The 19,805-nt window shown below is 38.0% G+C and overlaps 2 protein-coding genes across 2 annotated transcripts; one reads left to right on the top strand and one right to left on the bottom strand.

Moving 5' to 3' along the window:
• Positions 1-1,353: 1,353 nt before the first annotated feature.
• LOC134792874 (bax inhibitor 1) lies at positions 1,354-6,540 on the bottom strand. Its single transcript, XM_063764307.1, has 5 exons — positions 6,333-6,540; positions 4,684-4,910; positions 3,592-3,818; positions 2,374-2,544; positions 1,354-1,655 (listed from the first exon to the last, which is right to left on the bottom strand). Exons 1-5 carry the CDS (start codon positions 6,377-6,379, stop codon positions 1,623-1,625), a joined length of 705 nt encoding a protein of 234 aa, XP_063620377.1. The 5' UTR covers positions 6,380-6,540; the 3' UTR covers positions 1,354-1,622.
• Positions 6,541-8,019: 1,479 nt separating this feature from the next.
• LOC134792873 (pre-rRNA 2'-O-ribose RNA methyltransferase FTSJ3) lies at positions 8,020-17,568 on the top strand. The gene is made up of 10 exons (XM_063764306.1): positions 8,020-8,186; positions 8,306-9,063; positions 9,396-9,545; positions 9,814-9,918; positions 10,557-10,718; positions 11,017-11,224; positions 11,617-11,874; positions 15,789-16,004; positions 16,445-16,644; positions 17,025-17,568. The coding sequence occupies exons 1-10, from the start codon at positions 8,120-8,122 to the stop codon at positions 17,478-17,480; spliced, it is 2,580 nt and encodes an 859-aa protein (XP_063620376.1). The 5' UTR covers positions 8,020-8,119; the 3' UTR covers positions 17,481-17,568.
• The last annotated feature ends 2,237 nt before the right edge of the window (positions 17,569-19,805 follow it).

The following is a 19,805-nucleotide window of genomic DNA, read 5'->3' as shown; positions in this document are numbered from 1 at the left end:
GTCTGATAAAAAAAGAGTAGAAATTAAAAAGTGGCAATAGTGTAGTGTCGTCCCGTTTTCTTATATAGATTGATTTGAAAGGGACGACACTACAGTATTGCCACTTTTTAATTTCTACTCTTTTTTGTCAGACTATAATTAGGAACTATTTTTTTGGATCCTAAGGTCAGGATGCCAGTTGGGACTAAATTAAATAACAAAGGCCTAGTCATCTGCTAGTCATACACTGACTAGACGCCGATACTCAGGACACACACATCCGAAATGTTCAAGTATTTGTAGTTTACAGACTTAACAACATTCCATTTAACTTAATGAGACAGCAATACATTAGGTACTTTTCATTCTAACTACAATTGCGTCTCTGCGCGATGCTGATAACTATTAAATACTTGATATTCCTTTCATTTTACCTATATTTAATGTTAAGCTAAAACAATTAATTTAATGGGTTACAAACCTAATTTTTGTACTAAGCAATAGTATAATGTGACTTTTAAAAATAAACGTTGTGCCTTAAAACATTGTCCTTTGTTTTATTTAGGTACATACACTGTACACTGTATTTCTCAGAATAGTTATTTACGATACAAGTGCGGAAAAGAGGAAATTCGAAACGAGTGGCGATAAATTAAAACACGACCGAAGGGGACACGAGTTGCGAATTACCTATTCGCACGTGTATCGTACGTTTTACAGTACATATGGCCCTTTAATTTAAACTTTTGACATACGCACGAAAAGTGCTATTTTACGCACTAGTGCGGGAAAATAGGACCATATGTACTGTAAAATATAGTTTTGTGTTCATTGTCGGGTTTATCACGAGCATAATAGCATTAGTCTAAATATCAAATACCTATGTAGATACGAAATGCGTTATCTTTTTCTTGCGATAAGCACCACCTTATGCTTACACCGCATGATCTTGATAATGTATTGCAAATACTACAATACCAGTTGTCGCCTTTTTTAAGACTAATAAATAACGTGCGTCTCAATCGCTATTAGTGTGACGCAAAGTGTAATTAATTGTATGTTTAGGTGCTATCGACCCATGTACATAAAACCTCTAGTTTGAACAAATAAATTACGTAGGTACATAATAAAGTGGTTTTTAAATAACTGCAAGCCTTGAATCATATATTATTATTTTAACAAAAAACGAAACGGAATATAATCACTTAGATTTTATTACTTCAACCATTAAGCCTTATGAAAGTTATGAAAGACGGGAGTAGTCTTTTCGAAATTGCGATGCTCTTGAAATGTCGACTATATACATACGGGATGAAGCCCTATTTTGTTAAAAACAGTAAATGAAACTGGATATTGACAAAATAAAAAAATAAGTCCTGTTCCAAATTATATATTTATTTATTATTTCCGACTTCTTTATTTTATCAACAAAATAAATAAAGTTATACTCATATAAGTTTGAAAGTAACACATTTGTGTTATTATAATATAAACCAACAATCCCTCTTGCCCAGTTGCACTAATGCACAAAATGCCACTTTTCTGGTTGACTAGAAAAGTGGATGGTTATTGATGAAGTTATCATGCCCATTAGTGCTACTGGGCATTTCAATGCAGCAAAATGCTTATAAAATGTTTATAATTTATTCACGCTTGCGGCGACGATCCTGTTCCTCCTGAAACAATGAAAAATACCTAGTAAAAAATCATACATTTTCTTTCTAATGGAATAATACGTATTCGACTACTGATAATGATATTTAGAAGTCATCTACTCAACTAGCAGAAGTATAAACAGGTAATGAAGCGTGCAAAAATATCTGACCATATTTTATTTATCCAGTCATAGGAGTGTCATGTTAAATATCTATTAACTAGAAGCAAAAAGAATAGATAGTATAGAGGGGTCCTGTCATTGTTAAATTTGTAGTCACTGTAAATTTACTGCCATCTATCGACACGCGACTAAAACTCAAAATGAAAACGTATAAAGTTATCAAAAAATGTATATATATGGATATATGATTTTATTATTTTTATATCATTTTGATCCATGTTCATTCACTGATATCTATGTGTTAAAATTGTTAACACATTCAATACCACTAAGTGCTACGGGTTACGCTCGTAGCGCGTAGCCACGGTTTCGTCGTATGTAGCGCGTAGTCGCTACGAACAGTGTACCCGACAGTCGGGTTCTTGGTGTTGAATGTGTTAAATATGAAACGGTGTCGTCACGCCATCTAGCCGAGGATAGCCTAAAGGTGTGTGCGGCATCTATTCGAGAATGACTTTTACTTGAATTCCGAGGCACGTTTTTTCCTTAGACTTTATTCGTCTTATAAGAAGTTACATATGTCTTTGCTAGAAGTAACAGTAGAACAGTAGGCTAACCTTTTGCGTCAAGATGATGACCAGCCTGCGGAAGATGCCAATGAAGTCGATGAACAGTTCTAGGGCGTGCTGCACGAAGTCCTTGTTGCCGAGGCGACGCTTCTCGATGATCAGCTGAGTGTCGAACAGCACGAAGCCGCACATCATCAGCAGGCCGAGGTACAGGTGGGTCTGGAAATTATAGGAAATACCCAAGTTCAGTACTAACTGTGACAAATAAAACTGAAGAATAATTTTACCAAGGCATTTTTTTTTTACTTTATTAGGTACACTAAACAGACATCGTACAATATCATGGGTAATACAATTGCACATTATAGCTTAAATCTAGCACGAGATCCAAAACAAGTGTACACAGCATGTTTTACAATTAAGCGGAAATATTACAAACTAATTATAATTAACAAAATATTATAGCTACAGTGAAAAATATCAGAGAAGAAATAACTATCTAAACATTACAATATAAGGAGTAACGAACTTTACATTATAAAGACTATTAAACATCACAAATGAAACAAACTTAGAGGATTAAGGCAGATGTCATCAGTTAGTTGGAGAAGAGGACGCCAGCCAAGCACTTCCTAAACCTAGCGATGTGAGGGCCAAAAATATCAATACCAATTTTGCTGGAATATACAAAGATTGGTTTAGAAACTACTAGGGACCCGCCCTGGCTTCGCACCGGTTACACAAAACCTTAACAAATTAGATTACACACTTAAACCTTCCTCAAGAATCACTCTATTGATTGGTGAAAACCGCATGAAAATCCGTTCAGTGGTTTTTAAGTTTATCGCGAACATACATACACACAATCAGACAGACGCAGCGGGGGACTTTGTTTTATAAGGTGTAGTTATATTTGTCCTCTCTTGACATTTAAAGTGTGAAGAATCAACTTGTAGGTAGTTTCTTACATGGAGTATTTTCCTTGCTTTATGAGCATGTACACGTTGGTTTGCAGGTATGTACTGTCAATATTAACACAATTTATATTATACTTCGTTGAATGACTGTGCAAAAAAAGCTAATATAATAAAAATAAATTCATATTTTTTCCAGACAGTATTGACACATTGACAGTAAGAACTAATCTATGGAAATTTATTCAATGCCTTTAGAATTATGTGTTGTATTTATGTGAAACATGTTAAAGGGTAGAATGCAACATGAACATGACTACTACACATTGATGTCTTAAACTAGAAAACATACCTGGTACAAAATGCGTGACTGCATGAAGATGTTGAAAAGGCTCATAATAGCCATAGAAGACACCAGAGTTCCCAGGGTGCCTCCGAGGAAGAGCCAGCTGCCGCGCTCAGCAAGCATTGCAGCGATGGAGAAGCAGACAAACACCAGTGTTGTGCCCAGGAGTGCCGTCACGATGATGGCAGGATTAATTGAATTGACAATGGCCAGCAGTGGACCCAATCCCATACCTGAGATGGAATGTTAATTAATATAATTTGATTATACTTTCTACAATATCAGTAGAGGGGTACATTAAAATGTAACACATTTCATTTGAGTATGTAGGTATCAATAGTACTTTTCAACATTGTGTTCAACAGTATGCATATGCATGTTTGGTATAGTATAGACCACATGTTTATATATTTAGTAAAAATTAAAGTAAACAAATCAAAGTGTTCAGAAACATTTTTTGTTCAGCCCCAACCCCAGTAGCAGATAAGAGTGGTGAAACAGCTATCCTATCAACAGGGTTCCCAGTGATCCTATAATAATTATTTACACCCAACCAGCCTATTAAACCTATTACTACCATTTCACCTAACTAGAAAATCTATAGAAAACAAAGGGCCCTCCAGTAACACCAGTTTGATCAGTTAAACCAGCTTAATTTTCCTATATATAAGTAGTCCTATCCAATAGGTGTTTTGGCAACAACAACTGTACTGTCCCACTAGGCACACAGCCAGCTGCAACCGCCATTGGAAAACCAGATTGAATTTGGAATTTATTGCACATATGGTAAACAATTTTTCCAATGACAGTAGTATATAGAAGATTGTTGAAAATATTTTATTTTGTATGGAAATTATTCATGAAATCATAACCAATTTAAGGGATGTTTACAAAAACAACATAACTGCTTAGAGCGGTTAACACTTTTTTAAGAACATTGTTAATTGTTTCAGGTGTCAACCAGTGTCGTCAGTTATGTTGTTTTTGTAAACATCCCTTCAATTGTTTATGCAATGATGAGTCATTTCAGATGTTAAAAGAATGTTCCTGAGAATGGCACAGAACTACACAGTAAGCAATAATAATAAACATTCATACCTGATGTTAAACCGAATCCCAAGAGATATCCGAGGCGCTTGTTTGTGTTCTTGCCATAGTCATCAGGAGTGGCAAGAAGCATCAGCATGAAGCCAATTCCGGCAAGAGCAGAGAGAAGTCCAGCTTGGAATATGGCATAGTCAACATATACTCCTGCACAGGCAGAAGCACATGTCATTGTGAGGGCGCCGTAAACATTTTTCAGATGTTGGCGAACTGGGGGTTCCCTGAAAAATAATACAATGATTTCAATATAGACAATAAGTAATAGGAATGGAATTGGTAAATCTTTACTTTATGGACCGTCGATTTTTGGGGTGGGGAGGGGGGGAGGGGGGAGGGGGGTTAGAGGGCTACCCCCCAGTCCAACCCCCATGGCGCGGAACCCCATGGTTATGGAGTTATCCATGGTTAAAGTTTGTATAGAATTACTATGAAATAAGGGATTACAGCAAAATTTGAAGGGGGAGGGGGTGCAGGGTGAGGGGGGCCGCGCTTCGCCCGAAGGCCCGCTTCGTCACCCCTGAGGTCGCGAGCTGACCTCGGGGCTACTCCGCGAGCCTTCGACCTCAGCGGTGAAGCTGGTCGATCTGGGTTAGCTCCGTCACGGCGGGCGAGGGCTGCCCTCCCTCCGCGCCTCCGTTTTTGGAATTGCTCTCTAGGGGTAGGACAGACAAGACCACGTGGATAGTGGGGTGCTCTGATTCGGTTTTAAGTGACCTTGACATTTTGGGTACCTTGAGATTCTGGTGACCTTGAGATTCTGGCGACCAAAGATTTTGGTGACCTTGAGATTCTGGTGACCAAAGATTTTGGTGACCTTGAGATTCTGGTGACCAAAGATTTTGGTGACCTTGAGATTTTGGTGACCATAAATTACGTGACCTTGAGATTTTGGTGACCTTGAGGATGGTGGTGTGGTATCAAAGATAATATAAATTAACACAAAACGGCACCTATCGACATCTGCTATGACATTTCTCCTTTATTTCATAGTAATTTCATACAAATTTTAACCATGGATATCTCCATAACCATGGGGTTCCGCGCCATGGGGGTTGGACTGGGGGGTAGCCCTTTGCACCCTCTACCCCCCCCCATACCCAACACACCCTCCAAATCGACGGTCCATAAAGTAAAGATTAGCCATGGAATTTAACAAAATGCACAATTGAGAAACATCTAACCTTTACTTGTTAAATCTATTATGCTGTAGAATTAAATACATAACTAAATCAAGAATTAATAAGGTAATGGCATTTCACCTTCTTCAAGTGCTTATTATTGCGCGTCATTTCGTTTATTTATGAACAAGATATTTTACAAATATTCGTCTGAACGCATTTTGAACGATTATTTCCCGAAGAACGGATATATTATTAACTATATTCTAAATCCGTCTCTGTACACTTTGTCCTACATTGTTTGTTTTTGTCACTTTCTAGACGTTCTAGAATAATGGAGAATCATTGGAGAATGCATTTAATTTAGTTAATTGCGTCATTTAAACGGATAACAAAATTGCGAAACCTATTTAATAACAAGTAATTACAACGATGAATAGACACAAATGATGATCTAGAATTCCTGAAAAGCTTTAGCACAAGATGAAACTGAACTACAAAATATGCATATGAGATAATACTCACAGTCGGTTCTGAAAACTATTCACAAATGTTTGAATACTAGGAGCCATTTTGAGATACTCGAAATTTTAATCACTGTAAAATAAATATCAAAATAAATTTCGATAGCTTTAATTGAAATATTACGAAAACAATACACGTTCACTTGTCTTCACTTCACTCACAGATTAATAAATAGGTTGATATATCACATCACACCACAAAACGATGTGTGACGTAACGTAACGTACACAGATAATAGTATGGTATAAAAGTATCGATATCGTTAAAGTCGATACCTAATTTAAGAATCGAATAACTGTTTTATTTCATATTGTAATGTTCCGGTGATTATTGAACTTATTAATCGCATTTTTTTTCCATTGATCATGCTCTACTGGGTTATTCCCACTAGTTATCATTAAGTTATTACCACCAGTTGTTGGTGGTAACTACAAAATGTAGATTGTAGTGCATAATCCTTTAGAGTTAAGCCACGAAGTCTTACATTAAGACGTTTGACGTTTAAAATAATACTTGCACTGCGTGGGCTATCAAATCCGTTGCAGACTTTTCTTGGTCTGACTCTACCATCGTATTGTCACGGAAACGCACGAACGTGTTATGCTGTTTCAGTCAGTCTAAGCACAGAATAATTAATAGTACTACCGTACAGAAAGGAAACTTCCTACAAAAACGAAGTTTGACAGCGGTTCAGGGTCGAATCATGCTGTCCCTTTCTAATACATGGCACTATCCCTTTCGGCTATTTAGGGTTGTCAAAAATCAAGTGATTATCTTATCTGTGGTCGTGCACGCAAAAGGAAGTCAAGTGGGCCCAACCCTAATAATTGCTCGGAGCAATGCTGAGCCGAGCGGAGCCGAGTTTGACCGAAGTCATGAGTTTCGCACCCCTGGTCTAAGTACAAAAAGTACTGAGGTTCACTAAAGTAACATGACAAATACGAACGTTTCCGTGAAAATACGATGGCAAACTATTAGGTATGCAAAAGGCAATACATCTGTACCTACCTACTTACTGGGTTTTTTCTCTTTTTGTTACGACTTATGTTTTCAGTTACCTACTTAAAAGAATAAGCCCATACGCCTTATACACAGATAAAGGTACTAAGTGCCACAATGGGCAAAATCACGGTAAAATAAATTAATATTTCTATCGATAGAATTAATTTATAATCGATTTGAGAGTGCCATCGATTCCTTACGATTGTATGACGATGACCAATGGGAGTACAACACGAATCCATCTTCAGGGACGGCTACCGTGAAAATCGAAAATCGTCAAATGCGGGGCATTTTTCTCTGTCACTCTAATTACGCCTTCATTGGAGTAAAAGAGAAAGATCCCCGCAATTTGCGAATTTCTGTTTTTGCGGTAGCCCCTCTGATTCAATATTGTGTAACTTTATGATGGAATTTAAGCCGATCTAATATTTCTTTCTCATGTTACTTATATTTTTGGTTATAAGGATTCTTCATTTTGTCATTATTTACATGTATTATTAATTTCTATAAAATACATCTCCTTCTCCGAATACACTTTTACCTCATATTGGACCGTTTAAATGTCAGAATACAGTTTAAAAAGAACACGAAAGCTCACGAGCGCCTCCAAGCGATTAAAATTGCTTGCTGGGGAAGATCAAAGTTTTAGTAGTGCAAATTGAACCGAGCCGTCATGTGGACGAGATTGTCAAATTTTTAACCTACAAAACATTCATGCCTAACCTAAAACCTGTCTGATGTTTGTGCTGTATATTTTATTTATTTAATGGCAATAAGCTGAAACCATGGGCAAAAAGTCAAAAGTAGGAAAACAACGTAAAGATAAATATTATCAGCTAGCTAAGGAAACAGGTATGTAAATGCTATCAATCTTGTTAAACTAGTGTACTACATCATACATTGTTTTAGTTACAACAAAGTTTAGTGTAAAGTATTATATTGATAGTAATTTGGTAATGTCAAAATTACAGGCTATCGTTCCAGAGCTGCTTTTAAGCTTATACAACTTAACAGAAAATTTGGATTTTTGCAAAAGTCTCGAGTATGTCTCGATTTATGTGCCGCCCCTGGTGGGTGGATGCAAGTGGCGCATCAGAATATGCCCCTATCCAGTGTTGTTATCGGCGTGGATCTGTTCCCAATCAAAGCCGTACCTGGATGCATAGGACTCACTGAGGATATCACAACTGAGAAGTGTAAAACTGCTATCAAAAAGGAGATAAAGACATGGAAAGCTGATGTAGTGCTGCACGACGGTGCACCGAATGTGGGTCTTAACTGGCTCCATGATGCATATCAGCAAGCTACTCTTACATTGAGTGCTTTAAAGCTGGCCACACATTTCTTGAGAGAAGGCGGTTGGTTTGTTACAAAAGTATTCAGATCTAAAGACTACCATGCACTCTTGTGGGTACTGAAGCAGTTCTTTAAAAAAGTGCATGCTACCAAACCGCAAGCATCAAGAAATGAATCTGCTGAAATTTTCGTAGTGTGTCAAGGATATATTGCACCTGATACCATTGACCCAAAGTTCCTTGATGCCAAATATGTGTTTGAGGATTTGGAAATTGTTAAGAAACAGCACACAAACTTGCTGCACCCCGAGAAGCAGAAAAAGGCTAAGGCCGAGGGTTACAAGGAGAATGACTACACAACACACCACAAGGTTCTTGTGTCACAGTTTATGGGAAAAGAGGATCCGCTAGATCTTCTCCAGGGTTGCTCACAGGTATTGCCACTTACTGAATAAAGGCCTGTCTCCATATTGCGCGGCAAACTATCGAACTATGGCTCGCGAGGCAGCCGCGCGCAATGGATACCGGGTTGGTTCATGAGGCAACTCGATCAGATCGCGTTTGATAGTTTGCCACGCAATATGGAGACAGGCCTTCACACTGCTTAAGTCCTGTGGTGAATCATTATATACATATTACAACATAAGTTGTATTGTTAGATAATAAATAATATTTTATGAATCAATATTTGAATCATAAATTTGAAACCTAACTTAGTTTCTAATCAAATTTAAACTGCAACTTGAATTTGTAAATGTTGTTTCAGATTGTAATAGATGATAAAAGTATAGAGGAGCATCCTAAGACAACACCAGAAATAAAGATATGTTGCCAAGACATTAAGGTTTTAGGCCGGAAAGACCTTAAGGCTCTATTGAGCTGGTTAAAGCATATGAAGGAATTGAAAACTTCTCAGGTATGTTGATAAAATGGTAATTTCTTACAACATAATGGTAAACATCATATTATATTTAAAGTTTGTGTTCAGAGGGGTAAAAACATATGACATTTTTACGTATACTAATAATATAACCCCCATATCATTAAAAACAGATACAAGAATAATGTTTCAGCCAACGGTTTTATTCAATTTCACCTTCTTAATTGAAGACAAACATAATTTATGTATAAACATTGTCCCATAATATTTATTAATTTTCAATGTTTGATTTGTTGTTATACAGGAGCCAAAAGAGGAAACAGAAGATACACCCAAAGAGGCAGAGGAAGAGGAACCTGCAGAGGAAAAGGAAGAGAATGCTGTTGACACTGAAATTGCTGAACTTCAGGTAACATACTGTAACAATATATTATTAACTAATAAGTACAAAAAAAAAACATTAAAACTAACTATGAACTAAACATTTAAAAACTAAACTAAAATTGAAATGAAACTACTTAATACTTATACTAAACTTATACTTACTTTGGTAACATACTGATTAAATATTTAACAAGAAAAGATCCTTGCTAATCACACCAATAAATCCCCGAAGATTCATGTTCTTCTCTCATTCTCACTGAGCGTAAGCATGAGAGATATGGATGTGCCTGCTTGGGACTGCGGAGGTCATGTTTTTTAATTTAAATTTGTTGTAAGTTTAATAAAAAAAACAATGAGTTCCCTCAAAAATTAAAATTGCGCACTTTTAAAAGCAACTTTCATTTTTTTTTGCATAAATTATAACAAACTTTTAAAGTGCAATTTTGACCTGCGGCATGTTTTTTTACTACTGAGCAAAATTAAAAAAATCAGGATTCTAATTGATGAATTTCTATTAAAAAAGCCATACGATTTTTTCAAACCTCCACTCTCTCAAGTTACGGCACCGTAATTATTCGGATTAATTAATTCTGTGCTCCTGACATGTAATAGGAATATTTATACACTCCTTTAATCAATTAATTATTATTTGAATCGTTTCAGGATGAGGAGCGTCGCCAGTCAAAACGCAAGCGGAAACAATTGAATAAACAGAGGCAGAAGTTGGCAGAAAAAATGAACCTGAAAATGGTTCTGAAGGGAGATGACGGTCCGATTCTTGAGAGCAATGACATGTTCAGGCTTTCTGACATTAAAAATGCTGACGTGAGTGACATTTTCATTATTCTTATACTGAAGAAACTCAGAGAAAACTCAATTTTAGGATCATATATAGATTTTTTGTACATTTAATTAATTAGTCATGTTTATAGTGTTTACAGACGGCCGCACCGGATTGCGACCTTGGTGCGGTCCAAATACCTCTTTTTCGCTCTCACTTATAGCCGCCTATACGGACGTACGGCGGACTACCTTAAACACGATTGAACATGCAACGGACCGGGACCTTGGTGCGGCCGTCTGTAACGGCTTTAAAAATAAACATACAAACATATATTTTCAGGAATTAGCTCGTACAATAGACCAGCAGCCAGATCTTGTGGCAGACCCCGATTCTGATTCCGATGAAGAGTTCAAAATGAAACAAAAATACGTGAAGTATGACGTGGAGGCTTCAAAGCTGGACAAGTCGGGACTCTATTATAAGGACTCTGACAGTGAACTGGAAATGGAAAGTGATACTGATGAGGAAAATGATAAGGAAACATTAGGTAAATTAGATTTGATTTAATAACTTTTTGCGATATTCTATGATGTTTTGACCATTTTAGTATTGTTGAAACGAATTATACGGAATAGACACATTTAGCAATAGATCGGCTACTTAACCTTTTAACCAGGCTAAGGGATTTCCCACATACGGCATTTTCAAACATGTGATCTATTTTCAAATGAGTAAGACCGACATTCGATTGTCATTTTGGAACTGTCAGCCTGGTAAAGGGTTAAGCACATGCGGCGCCGCCATTTTATTTAGCTGTCTTCCCAGTTGATAAAGATCCGCATCAGTGTGATAATCACACGCGGTTGCACACTAAAATTGAAGTTGCAGTATGAGCTGCTAGTGCATATTGCTGTCACAATAATAAAAAAAATATTTCAGCATTTTCTGATGAAGAGAAGGAGTCAAAGAAAAGAGACAAGATAACAAAACTAAACACATTAAAGAACAGCAAGCCAATCAGGAAAACAATCCCCAAGGATAATCCGCTGCTGACGGACCTGGACAACAGAGACCCGGTGTCCAAGCGCTCCATGAAGGCGGAGCTCTGGTTCCAGAAGGATGTCTTCAAAGATATTGAGGAGGAGGATGACGAAGGTGTTGATCTGGATAAACTGGCTGAGACGTATAAGGAGAATGGTGTGTATTTTGGCTTTATATTGCCTTTCCGTTTTTGTGGCATTATAAATGGATGTTATAGCTAGAAAAATAATGAATTCTACGAATAAAACTGTTTCGGATGCACAAAGGAATATAACATCAAACATCAACATTTATTCAGCAAATAGGCCACAAGGGCACTTTTACACGTCAACATTGAATTTACATACAAGCAAAAATAATAACATCAACAATTTTATAAAATAAAACTAACAATTCAATCTAACGTATTACAATTACTAAGAGATGTATATGGTCTCTTAATGTCGAATTACATACAAAATACAGATACAAAACACAAAAAAAAATCTATAATATTTAGAGGTGTAAATGTCTCTAGGTGTCAGAACTATAAGATTATATAGTTTATCAAGTTATCCTTAGAGATGTATAGGGTCTCCAAGAGTCAATATCCTGTATAATTAATACATTCATTAAGAGAAAAGAAACATACGAGAGCAGAATGAGGCGTCTCACTGTAATTAATTAATAAAAATAAAGTTACTAAGTATAATAGCTTGTGTTAGCTTAAACAGACCAGTCTCCACAAACAGCACCCGTTCACGAGTATGACGCGTATCTCAGCCATCGCCTCCCTCAACCTTCATTCGGGAAAGTGGCGACCCGATCAACGACGCCACCGTAAGCAAAGACTTTTAAGAGAGCATGACATGTTCAAGCTACCACACGGCATTTTGTGCTCGTATGTTACATAAAAAGACAGTATAGCTTCACATAATTACTAGCCTAAGTTGACTTAGAGATGTAAAGGTCTCTAAGTGTCAGAAACATTAAAAATATAGGTATGTACAATCAAAAATAAAAATAAAATATATAAATAAATACTTAGAGATGTATAAGGTCTCCAAGTGTCCAAAACTAAAATTAAATTAAACAATTTAATCAAGCGAGAACATCATTGTCTCATGTGTCAATTCTACTGGACACTAGCATATTTAATTCACAATGTAAAAAAAAAACAATATTTATTTAGCTCTTAGCTCTCTATCGTTTATAAAATCATTTACAGTGTAGTACGCCTTACTTAACAAGAAGCGCTTAATGTGCGACTTAAATTTGTGAAGTGGTAAATTCACTACATCAGTGGGGACTTTGTTATAAAAACGTGTACAGTTCCCGACGAAAGACGTACTAACCTTACGGAGGCGGTGGGCGGGCACAGCAAGTTTATGTTTGTTTCTAGTGTTATAGTTATGGATATCACTGTTAACCTTGAATTCGTGGATGTTTTTCCGAACATACATAATATTCTCTAGTATGTATTGAGATGCAACGGTAAGAATGTTAACTTCTTTGAATTTCTCTCTTAGGGATACTCGAGCGCCCAGTCCATAGATGGAACGTACAGCTCGTTTTTGCAGCACAAATATTGTCTGAATGTCTGCCGCTTTTCCCCACAACAGAATTCCATACGACATAACACTATGGAAGTAACTAAAGTATACCAGCCTGGCCGTCTCTACGTTTGTTAGCTGTTTGATTCTCCTCACTGCATAGGCTGCTGAACTAAGTTTTCCGGCCAGAGTGCCTATATGTGCATGCCATTGCAGTTTGGAGTCTAGAGTGACTCCCAGGAAAACAGTTCGATCCTCAAATTCCAGCGTATCACCTTTTATTTTAATCTTGCTGTTATTTACCTGCTTGACGTTAGGTAGCGTAAACTTGATGCATTTGGTTTTCTTGGCGTTCAAAAGCAAATTGTTTGCCGTAAACCAGTTTACTATGGTAGATAGCGCGTCATTAATGCTCTCGAAGCTATTTTCCTTTCTGTCCACTTTAAATATAAGGGAAGTGTCATCTGCAAATAACGGTTTACTAACGAATGGGCCAAAAACGTTTCCCAAAGTATCACATCCCAAACTATGTTTCCCAAAAAAATGTTTGGCAAAACAACTTATCGCAATTTTTCAGTTAGCAATAGTCTTTTTTGGCATGTTATTGTTTAGCAAATAATTACTTGGACAAGTTTCATTTTACCAAGTATTATTTAGTCAAATGTATCACTAAGCATAACATATTGCATGGCATACAATTTACATACCAATGGATATTTATTTTTGCTTTTATTTGAAATACTTAATCCCGACCTTGGTTTTTTTATCATTTTGGTTATGTTTTACGCATACGGATGTGATTAGTTGAACCATAAACATTATAATTTTTAAGAAAAAAACCGATTTCTATGGGGGCCGGTGAAAGATTATTGTAGAATGTAGATGGTGCACTACCCACTTTTCTAGTAGCATTTCGTTTCTGTAAGGGTCGTAGTTCTAGCCTAACCTAACCCACTTCTCTGATAGCAGTTCGGTTCTGTGAGGATCGCAGTTCTAACCTAATCAAACCCACTTTTCTAGTAGCAATTCGTTTCTGTAAGGCTCGCAGTTCTAACCTAACCTAACCCACTTTTGTTCGGTTCTGTGAGGATCGCAGTCCAAACCTAACCTAACCCACTTAACGGCTTTTTTGGAATATAATATTAGCCAATAAAAAACGTTTGCTAAATAATTTTTTGTCCTAACAACATTTGACAAAGTAAAATCATGCTAAGTGATAATTTGACCGAATAAATTATATGCGAAGTGTAACTTTGCTAAAGGTTCCTTTGGGAAATGAAACTATTGCGATAAGTTTATTGGGAAGTGAAATTTGGCGAAAGGTATTTGGCCCAAACGAAAGTACACCGCAAATAACACCATATCATGTCTATCTTGCACAACTTTTGGTAAGTCATTAATGTATACCAAAAACAGGAAGGGACCAAGAATTGAACCTTGAGGCACTCCGAGGGCTACCGGGGACCCCGCCGATTGAGTTCCATTAATAACTACTCGCTGAGTTCTATCCGAAAGGTACGATGAGACCAGGTCAAGGGCACTAGCTTTTATCCCATAGCGGCTTAATTTTCTCTTTAAATTTTCGTGATCAACGCAATCAAATGCCTTTGTCAGATCACAGAAAATTCCAACAGCATCTTGAGCTTTTTCCCAGGCATCAAAGATGTGTTTTAGAAGTACCGCACCGGCGTCAGTAGTTGATCGACCTTTGGTGAAACCAAATTGATTGCTACCAAGCAGTTTGTTTCTGTTGAAATGTGACAATAGTTGATTCAGAATAAGTTTCTCGAACACTTTGCTTAATGCCGGTAGTATTGAAATCGGTCTAAAGTTCGTGGGGTCTGTTCTTGTTCCTGATTTAAACAGAGGGATAATTTTGCTATGTTTCATAATATCTGGAAAAATTCCAGCATCAATGCATCTGTTGAAAATCTCAGCTAAGTATGGTGTAATTGACTCAATAATGGAATCTAATACTTTGACAGACAGGCCCCAAAGATCTTCTGTTTTCTTTAAATTTAAAGACCTAAAAGTCTTAAGAACTATATTCGGAGAGACATACGAAAATTTGAAGATTTCTGTACATTCTGCCACTTTTGTCTTCAAAATTTCTTCAGCGACGTCTGGCGATGAATTAAGGGATCTTGTTGTTCTACCGGGATATTCGAGAAAAACCGCTCAAAATGATCTGCCACTTCACGGTCGGAACTTACTAAAGTGTCAGCAATTCGTAGGTTGTAGTGCGGATCCTTCAGTTTTCGTTTTCCAGTTTTATAGAAATATTAAACGGCGTAAAGTAATGCAAAATATTGTAGCAGTAAACTTGGCAGCTGAAGCAGATGGCGCTGTAGGGTACGTTATGCGGTAACTGGAATATATGTCTAGCGCTAACATTTAAAAACGATCTAGTGATCATAAATGTTCTAGCGCTATCAGATGACAAATTGGCGGCAATATTTTACATTACTTTACGTTTTTTTTTACTTTTTGGGTTACTTTATCAAACAAAATTATATCTATCAATTCCTTTTTTTGAAGGTAAAACAGTTGCTAATGAGCTGATGGAAACTGATGATGCGCCAAGTAGAGGATCGAAGAGGAAACAGTCTGATTTGGAGAGTGGTGATGATGATGATGATGACGACGAGTCATCAGACAGCGAGTACGAGGTGGAAAAGAACGTGGCGCCCTCTACTGGGAAAGTGGGCAAGGGCGGCAAAAAGGACGGCTTTGAAGTGGTTTCACAGGACCCAGGTAAGGAACCCCCGAGTTTGATAGTTGAAGGTGACTTGTACTAAAAATAAATTGATCGAGTAAGATGCGTAAAATATAAGACAATTTCGTTCTCCGAATTTAACGATGTTAGAGTTATCTGATTGTCAAAAGTTGACGTTTCACAATACAGTGACCGCAAAACATATGGCAGTACAGCGCCATCTGTTTTGGACGTCAAACTAAGGGGCACGTTTTTTCTTAGACTTTACTTTTCTATTACGTACAATCAATTCTCTTTGCTTGTAAGGTGCTATATGTTTTGTGGTAACTGTATTGTCAACTTTGGGTTACCGCATAATTTACGCTTACGGTGTCGATTCTTGGCGCTATAGAAACAAAAACGAACGTGGTACCTTATGCTTGATCGAAAAATAATCGTCTTTTCATTTATGTTACCTCAAACTGTTACTACTTTTCAGAACTGAAAAGGCTTAAGAAGACTCTCAAAATGGATGCAGAGACGCTAGCCCTCGGCACCATGATCGCGACGTCGAAGAAGTTCAAGAGAGATCTGATAGACGACGCTTACAATCGATACACGTTCAACGACAAGAATCTGCCGGACTGGTTCGTGGAGGACGAGAAAAAACATATGCAGAAGGAGATTGTTGTGCCTGAGGTAGGTACTCTTTTATACTAGAATGACTCTCATAATGGACGCATAGACGCTAGCCCTCGGCACGTCGATCGTGACGTCCAAGAAGTTCAAGAGAGACCTGATAGACGACACTTACAATCGGTATGCTTGATTAACAACATCGTGATAGTAAATCGCTTGTTTCAAAACTGGCCCAAGTACTCGACTTAGATATATGACTTTGTTATATATTGGCTAAGTGCCAGCAAATTCAGCCCCTCGGCATGCAATTCGTGACCTAGAACAAACTACGTATTGTTGTTCCTTTTAGCGATTCACGTTGGCAAAAAAAAACTTTTAATTATACATTCTTTATGTCATTTGTTAACATAGTGGTTAATTAAAGTCTTTTGTTATTACAGCAATACACAGAGGAATACAAAACTAAATTACAAGACATAAACACTAGGCCAATCAAGAAAGTGGTCGAAGCTAAAGCTAGAAAGAAGAAGCGCATGATTAAAAAGATGGAGCGCGCGAAAAAGAAGGTAGAGGCCGTCATTGAAAACGCCGAAATGTCTGAACGGGAGAAATCTCAGCAAATAAGGACGCTGTACAAGAAAGCGCAGACAGATGGCAAGAAAAAGGTCACGTACGTAGTTGCGAAGAAACATACGACGGCCAAACGTATGAAGCGGCCATCCGGGGTGAAGGGCCACTACAAGGTGGTCGACGGTCGCATGAAGAAGGATTTGCGCGCGCAGAAGGCCAAGGAGAAGACCATGGGCCGCGGCAAGAAGGGCAAGTCCATGAAGGGAAACAAGGCTCCCAGAGGTAAACAGAAACCGCAGAAAAAGAAAGGTAAAAAGGCCAAGTGATTTATGTAGTCCTAGTCTGTAGCGTGACGTGAAGTGGAAGCTAAATGATTAAGTATATTATGTTTCATAAATATACGTTTTTAAATATGATTCTGCTTTTATTTTATCGTGTGAAGCTTTGACACTTAGCTTTCATGTTATCCAATGAAATTATAAAGTACGTAGTGTAGCTTTTGGAAGTTAGTATACCTAGTATATAAGGATAAGGATGAGTGACACGGACGGTATCTAACAACGTAGTTTTCGTAACGCAGCAGTATTACAACTTAACGTAATTAATTACGCGTACCTACCTACGTGGTGCATAGCCTATAAGGTCACATTCCAGCCACCAGCGACAAGCGAGCTTTAATTTTGTTCAAGTTCAATCTATGAACGCCCACTCTTCGCCCCGTGACCCGCTGCCGTCCAGACCGCGGCCTCTTACAACGTTACCTTTGTTTGTCAAGAATGACAGGTTTAATATAGAGAGAATTCGTCATCAGCGAGTATTTTCTACGAACAGGGGTGCATATACCATAAGGCCGTGGCGTGGGTGGTGGTCAGCATTAGATATATTTTTACGGCCGGGGGTCAGGGCCGGTGGTATTTAAATCCCCGTGCGTCACTCGCGCTTAACGGCCAGAGTTCAGGGACATGCACGGCATATAAATAATAATACTTAACTTCGCTCCGACCGACCTTGATGGTGTCTGATTCGGGTTCGCTCCAACTACGCTGTCTGCCTACTAATTTGCGATTGTGTGAATAGCCATACGACATCAAACACAGTATTTGTCTCGCTAGTCGGGTTAAATTAGTAACATCAATTTCGGATTTACGCCTGGAATGGATGCCCAGGAAGGTACTTATTCAAGTTGGCTCTCATTTACTCGTAAACGGGTCACCTGTCAATATAAAGCCTGAAATCGGTGTCATTTATATCTAAATCAAACCCGCGAAAATAAACATAGGATAACAAGAAGGAGGGTGAGTGGGGGGTGGTGGGCGGCGGGCGGAGGGGGTGCTATATCGAGCGCGATCACGGCCAAGGTCGGTCCGCGGCGTCATCACCGCTCCCCGCGCCTGTTTATGTACATTGTACGGACTTGTATCTACCGATACATATTGCTTCCTGGAACTGTTATGTACGAGTATCATCGTCAAAATACAGCACATATTAAAAACCGTTTAACAGCGTGGAGCAAATGTACAAGTGGTAATAAATCGGTATATTTTTCGTAACTGGGATTATTAGATAATCAGTCGTTGAAATTAAATGAGGACCTGAAATCACTAGTGCAGCCAATGGGATTTAAATGGGTTATAGGGAATTAATTTTAATATTCCTTCGCCAGTGATAAAAGTGCGAGTCGGACTCGCCTACCGAGGGTTCCGTACTTTTTAGTATTTGTTGTTATAGCGGCAACAGAAATACATCATCTGTGAAAATTTCAACTGCCTAGCTATCACGGTTCATGAGATACAGCCTGGTGACAGACGGACGGACGGACGGACAGACGGACGGACCGACGGACGGACAGACGGACGGACGGACAGCGGAGTCTTAGTAATAGGGTCCCGTTTTTACCCTTTGGGTACGGAACCCTAAAAAGTGGCGAGTATTTCGTCATTGTTTTCCTTAGTGGGAAAAGTACTAACTGGGAATAAATGGGAAAAGGTTATTTGTCGTTGCATGACGCGATGATGGCCACTTAGTTGCAATCATATGATTGCATTTAGCTAATCATTCTCATATATTTAAAATTAGTTATGATTCAGATAATTAGGTACCTACATTGCACATACCTACACCTCACACTGTAACATCAAAGAATCTCTTGTGCAATGTATTTTATTTCAAATCTTAAGCCAAAAGAGGAATTTAGATGTCTGATATTAATAGGTGGCACTTTAGTAATAGTAACTGATAGCGTTATTGATTGTTGGCGAACTACAATTAGTCCTACAGCTATGACCTTTTAATAAAATTGTACCAACAATATGGGCACTTATTGTGATTACATGCGGTGTTAACACCGACGACCTTGGGCCGAAACAAGGTCGCGGCTATAGAACGTAGGTCTATGTCGAGGGCTCCGGTCCCCGAATGACGTCCGTGGAGGCTCAGGTAGCGGGGGCGCTGTGACCTCGCCCCCGCAAGGTCGCGGATTCATTCCACCCGGTCACATTCACGTATATAGCTCAGACATAATAAGTAATCATTTATTCAGGTTTCTTAATACATATTGACCTTTATCGGGCTAAAACGAGAGAATTGTGTTTGTGATACAATTTTTTTTCTTGTTGATAAAACTCTTACGTTGGTTGACAGCAATAGGTAGT

This window comes from Cydia splendana, chromosome 8 (assembly GCF_910591565.1).
Source record: "Cydia splendana chromosome 8, ilCydSple1.2, whole genome shotgun sequence".
NCBI classification, from domain to species: Eukaryota; Metazoa; Arthropoda; class Insecta; order Lepidoptera; family Tortricidae; genus Cydia; species Cydia splendana.
Note: the sequence above shows the minus strand (reverse complement) of the source record. Positions and strands in the feature narration are given on the sequence as shown.

Excerpts from the sequence above, each read along its gene's own strand:
- LOC134792874 (XM_063764307.1), bottom strand. The coding sequence starts at position 6,379 with ATGGCTCCTAGTATTCAAACATTTGTGAATAGTTTTCAGAACCGACT. Across the intron at positions 3,819-4,683 it reads GGGATTCGGTTTAACATCAG|GTATGGGATTGGGTCCACTG; the intron begins GTATGAATGTTT and ends ATTCCATCTCAG. Across the intron at positions 2,545-3,591 it reads AGTCACGCATTTTGTACCAG|ACCCACCTGTACCTCGGCCT; the intron begins GTATGTTTTCTA and ends TATAATTTCCAG.
- LOC134792873 (XM_063764306.1), top strand. The coding sequence starts at position 8,120 with ATGGGCAAAAAGTCAAAAGTAGGAAAACAACGTAAAGATAAATATTAT. Across the intron at positions 11,875-15,788 it reads TGAGACGTATAAGGAGAATG|GTAAAACAGTTGCTAATGAG; the intron begins GTGTGTATTTTG and ends CTTTTTTTGAAG. Across the intron at positions 16,645-17,024 it reads AGGAGATTGTTGTGCCTGAG|CAATACACAGAGGAATACAA; the intron begins GTAGGTACTCTT and ends TTGTTATTACAG.